The 4661-nt window shown below is 38.0% G+C and overlaps 1 protein-coding gene across 1 annotated transcript; it reads left to right on the top strand.

Annotated features, from left to right (window-relative positions):
• The first annotated feature begins 2309 nt into the window (after positions 1-2309).
• LOC137437242 (uncharacterized) lies at positions 2310-4442 on the top strand. Its single transcript, XM_068131606.2, has 4 exons — positions 2310-3340; positions 3443-3571; positions 3774-3903; positions 4128-4442. The coding sequence occupies exons 1-4, from the start codon at positions 3288-3290 to the stop codon at positions 4425-4427; spliced, it is 612 nt and encodes a 203-aa protein (XP_067987707.1). The 5' UTR covers positions 2310-3287; the 3' UTR covers positions 4428-4442.
• The last annotated feature ends 219 nt before the right edge of the window (positions 4443-4661 follow it).

Below are 4661 nucleotides of genomic sequence, written 5' to 3' on the forward strand. Positions count from 1 at the left end.
AAACCACTTTTCGCACTTGTGTTGGTGCAGGAAACCACTTTTGCCTTTGTATTAGAGTGGAAAAAACACTTTTTGCACTTGTGATAGTGTTGAAAAACCACTTTTCGCACTTGTGTTAGTGTTGAAAAACCACTTTTCACACTTGTGTTGGTGCAGGAAACCACTTTTGCACTTGTATTAGTGTGGAAAAACCACTTTTCGCACTTGTGTTAGTGTTGAAAAACCACTTTTCGCACTTGTGTTGGTGCAGGAAACCACTTTTGCACTTGTATTAGTGTGGAAAAAACACTTTTTGCACTTGTGATAGTATTGAAAAACCACTTTTCGCACTTGTGTTAGTGTTGAAAAACCACTTTTCGCACTTGTGTTAGTGTTGAAAAACCACTTTTCGCACTTGTGTTGGTGCAGGAAACCACTTTTGCACTTGTATTAGTGTGGAAAAACCACTTTTCGCACTTGTGTTGGTGCAGGAAACCACTTTTGCACTTGTATTAGTGTGGAAAAACCACTTTTCGCACTTGTGTTAGTGTTGAAAAACCACTTTTCACACTTGTGTTGGTGCAGGAAACCACTTTTGCACTTGTATTAGTGTGGAAAAACCACTTTCGCACTTGTGTTAGTGTTGAAAAACCACTTTTTGCACTTGTGTTGGTGCAGGAAACCACTTTTGCACTTGTATTAGTGTGGAAAAAACACTTTTTGCACTTGTGATAGTGTTGAAAAACCACTTTTCGCACTTGTGTTAGTGTTGAAAAACCACTTTTCGCACTTGTGTTGGTGCAGGAAACCACTTTTGCACTTGTATTAGTGTGGAAAAACCACTTTTCGCACTTGTGTTAGTGTTGAAAAACCACTTTTCGCACTTGTGTTAGTGTTGAAAAACCACTTTTCGCACTTGTGTTGGTGCAGGAAACCACTTTTGCACTTGTATTAGTGTGGAAAAACCACTTTTCGCACTTGTGTTAGTGTTGAAAAACCACTTTTCGCACTTGTGTTAGTGTTGAAAAACCACTTTTTGCACTTGTGTTGGTGCAGGAAACCACTTTTGCACTTGTATTAGTGTGGAAAAAACACTTTTTGCACTTGTGTTATTGTTGAAAAACCACTTTTCGCACTTGTGTTAGTGTTGGAAAACCACTTTTCGCACTTGTGTTAGTGTTGAAAAACCACTTTTCGCACTTGTGTTGGTGCAGGAAACCACTTTTGCACTTGTATTAGAGTGGAAAAACCACTTTTCGCACTTGTGTTAGTGTTGAAAAACCACTTTTCGCACTTGTGTTAGTGTTGAAAAATCACTTTTCGCACTTGTGTTGGTGCAGGAAACCACTTTTGCACTTGTATTAGTGTGGAAAAAACACTTTTTGCACTTGTGATAGTGTTGAAAAACGACTTTTCGCACTTGTGTTAGTGTTGAAAAACCACTTTTTGCACTTGTGTTGGTGCAGGAAACCACTTTTGCACTTGTATTAGTGTGGAAAAACCACTTTTCGCACTTGTGTTAGTGTTTAAAAACCACTTTTCGCACTTGTGTTAGTTTTGAAAAACCACTTTTCGCACTTGTGTTGGTGCAGGAAACCACTTTTGCACTTGTATTATTGTGGAAAAACCACTTTTCGCACTTGTGTTAGTGTTGAAAAACCACTTTTCGGAATTGTGTTGGTGCAGGAACCCACTTTTGCACTTGTATTAGTGTGGAAAAACCACTTTTCGCACTTGTGTTAGTGTTGAAAAACCACATTTCACACTTGTGTTGGTGCAGGAAACCACTTTTGCACTTGTATTAGTGTGGAAAAACCACTTTTCGCACTTGTGTTAGTGTTGAAAAACCACTTTTCACACTTGTGTTAGTGTTGAAAAACCACTTTTCGCACTTGTGTTAGTGTTGGAAAACCACTTTTCGCACTTGTGTTAGTGTTGAAAAACCACTTTTCGCACTTGTGTTGGTGCAGGAAACCACTTTTGCCCTTGTATTAGAGTGGAAAAACCACTTTTCGCACTTGTGTTAGTGTTGAAAAACCACTTTTCGCACTTGTGTTAGTGTTGAAAAACCACTTTTCGCACTTGTGTTGGTGCAGGAAACCACTTTTGCACTTGTATTAGTGTGGAAAAACCACTTTTCGCACTTGTGCTAGTGTTGAAAAACCACTTTTCGCACTTGTGTTGGTGCAGGAAACCACTTTTGCACTTGTATTAGTGTGGAAAAACCACTTTTCACACTTGTGAGTAGTGTAATAATGTTGCTTCTGGGACACCTCCGTTTAACATGGGAAATCCCTATCTAATGTCATTTACCCCCTTGTCTTTTTCAAAAATCATAAACACCTCTATTTCTCCCACCCTCATCTTTATGAACCTTTTGTCTGTAGTACCTATCCTTAATGTTGTTCATTAGACCACTCAAACACTACAAATATTTGTTTTCTCTTATAGACCTATCATCCTTCTTCTACATATCATCTGGCAGATTAATCTTTGACCCACTCAAACATTGACCCATTCACTTCCATATTAATTCTTTCCCTCCCTCATTGCCCCTAAACACCTATATTTCTCTCACCCTGTTCTTTACGAACCTTCTAACCTTTTGACATGTTATCCTTATTCATTAGACCACTTAAACACCTGTGATCCCTCTACCCTTATGAACCTAGGATTCCCCCTTGGTCTTATGGTACTCTTACTATCAATGATCCCGAGTAGACCACTGAAACAATGATCCTACAAATATTTGTTTATGTGTAGGAAATAATTTATTTCGCCTCCAACTTCCATCACCATCTAATATATTATTAAAGAAGAGGTTTGAGTTTGGTTCTTTTTCAAGATATTTTAACTGAGCTAAGATAAAATGGTAAACCTCCCTCAATGTTCTTGTTTGAGCACCTCCAGTGCCACATACCATTTTAAAATTATAGTATATATTTTCCTGACAACCATCAAAGTTTTCCGTCCACTCAAAAATATTTCCATGTTTTTTACCCAACTCACCGGTATTTAAATTAATTCTCTTATTTGTTTTGTGAACTTTTTTACCAGTTGCCTTTTCAATAAGTCTTATTTGATATTTTTCACATTCATTAAGGATGCCATACTTAAACCTCGAACCTTTTTTTAATTAAAGAAAGAAATGGCATGTTGCTTAACTTTACAAGAAATGACGCGTTGGGAATTTCTCATGGTCTTATTTCCTGTTTCCTCGAAATGTTAAAGCTGAGTTCTGTTCCCGAAAATACATTTTGGACATTATAAAAGTCGTGTTGTCGTGCTGTTTTCATAATTACGAATCGATGAAGATGAACGACAACTCGTCTTATTCCAGTGATGAAGAATACTCACAAGGGTAAGTTTGAACTGTTTGAACATTCAGAATTGAACTGTTGGTGAGAGCTTTGTATGTGATTAATTTAAATTTATATAACATGATATATTTTTTTTATTACAGCAATTCAGGTTTTGAAAATGACCTGGTCTTGGCAGAAAATGAAGTTTTTCCGAAAGAGATTTACAACGAGGCGAATGAGCATTTAAACCATTTGCCAGTTTCACCGTTCTTAGAGGATTCATGTAAAAGGTATGACACTAAATAAAATACGTTGGTGTTAAATGACGCTGCCTTAGTGTGTGTGTATGTGTGTGTATGTGTATGTGTGTGTGTGTATGTGTGTGTGTTTGTGTGTGTATGTGAGTGTATGTATCTGTGAAAGTGTGTGCGTGTGTGTGATGTTTTGTCGGGCTTACTTCAGCATAGTAATTTCTCCTTATTTTGTTTGCAGTATTAACCTCGAAGACCAAAATTTTGAGTGGGATGATTTTGATCTCCCAAGGAGTGGTTATTTCCTACCAACCTGTGGTACTCTTCATTTTCAACTCAACGATCTTGACGCTAAGCTGGATTTTTTCGAGGTAAGCATGTGTGTACGTGTGTGTATGTGGTTCACCGTTTATAATAGGTACACCATATCCCTGCGCATCATAAGAGGTGATTCAAGGTTGGTGTCAGGAAGGGCATCCGACCCTATATTAATAATAATAATAATAATACATTTATTTTGTATAGCGCTTTTCAAGACGCTTTGACATGGAACATAAATATGAAATAAATATCTCTCCCCTCTTGTCTTTAATAGAAAGAGATTCAAAACCTGAAGACATCTGCTGAACCAACCTTTGACTTGTGCTGGGAAGAAATTGATGACTTATGCTGGGGAGAAGTTGAATGTATACCTCAAGAAAAATGTTTTAATAATATAAAGATTTTAATGTTTTCAATATTTATATATATTTGTTTTGTTTACAATTATTTAATTCTTAATTACAAAAAGAGAATAAAGGAAAAGGGACAGGAAGGTGCGTCCCCCTCCCTTGGCCCCCCCTCATCCCACCCCTCCCCTCCCCTTGTGTGTGTGGGGAAGGTGGGGGTGGGATGAGGGGGGATCAAGGGTGGGGGACGCACTGGGGGTGGGGGATGATGGGTGTGGTCTGTGTGGGCGGGGTCTGTGTGGGCGGGGTCTGTGTGGGTGGGGTCTGTGTGGGTGTGGCTTATGATTTTTGTTTATTTAATATTTTTTTTATTACCACTAATTAAATTAGCTAATCTGGGTGGGGTGAATAGAAATGTTGTTTAATGAATTATTAGCTTTGTTTTTTGTAATTCTTGCGAG

The sequence above is a fragment of the Myxine glutinosa genome, unplaced genomic scaffold, assembly GCF_964187855.1.
Source record: "Myxine glutinosa unplaced genomic scaffold, kmMyxGlut1.1 SCAFFOLD_750, whole genome shotgun sequence".
Lineage (NCBI taxonomy): Eukaryota > Metazoa > Chordata > Myxini > Myxiniformes > Myxinidae > Myxine > Myxine glutinosa.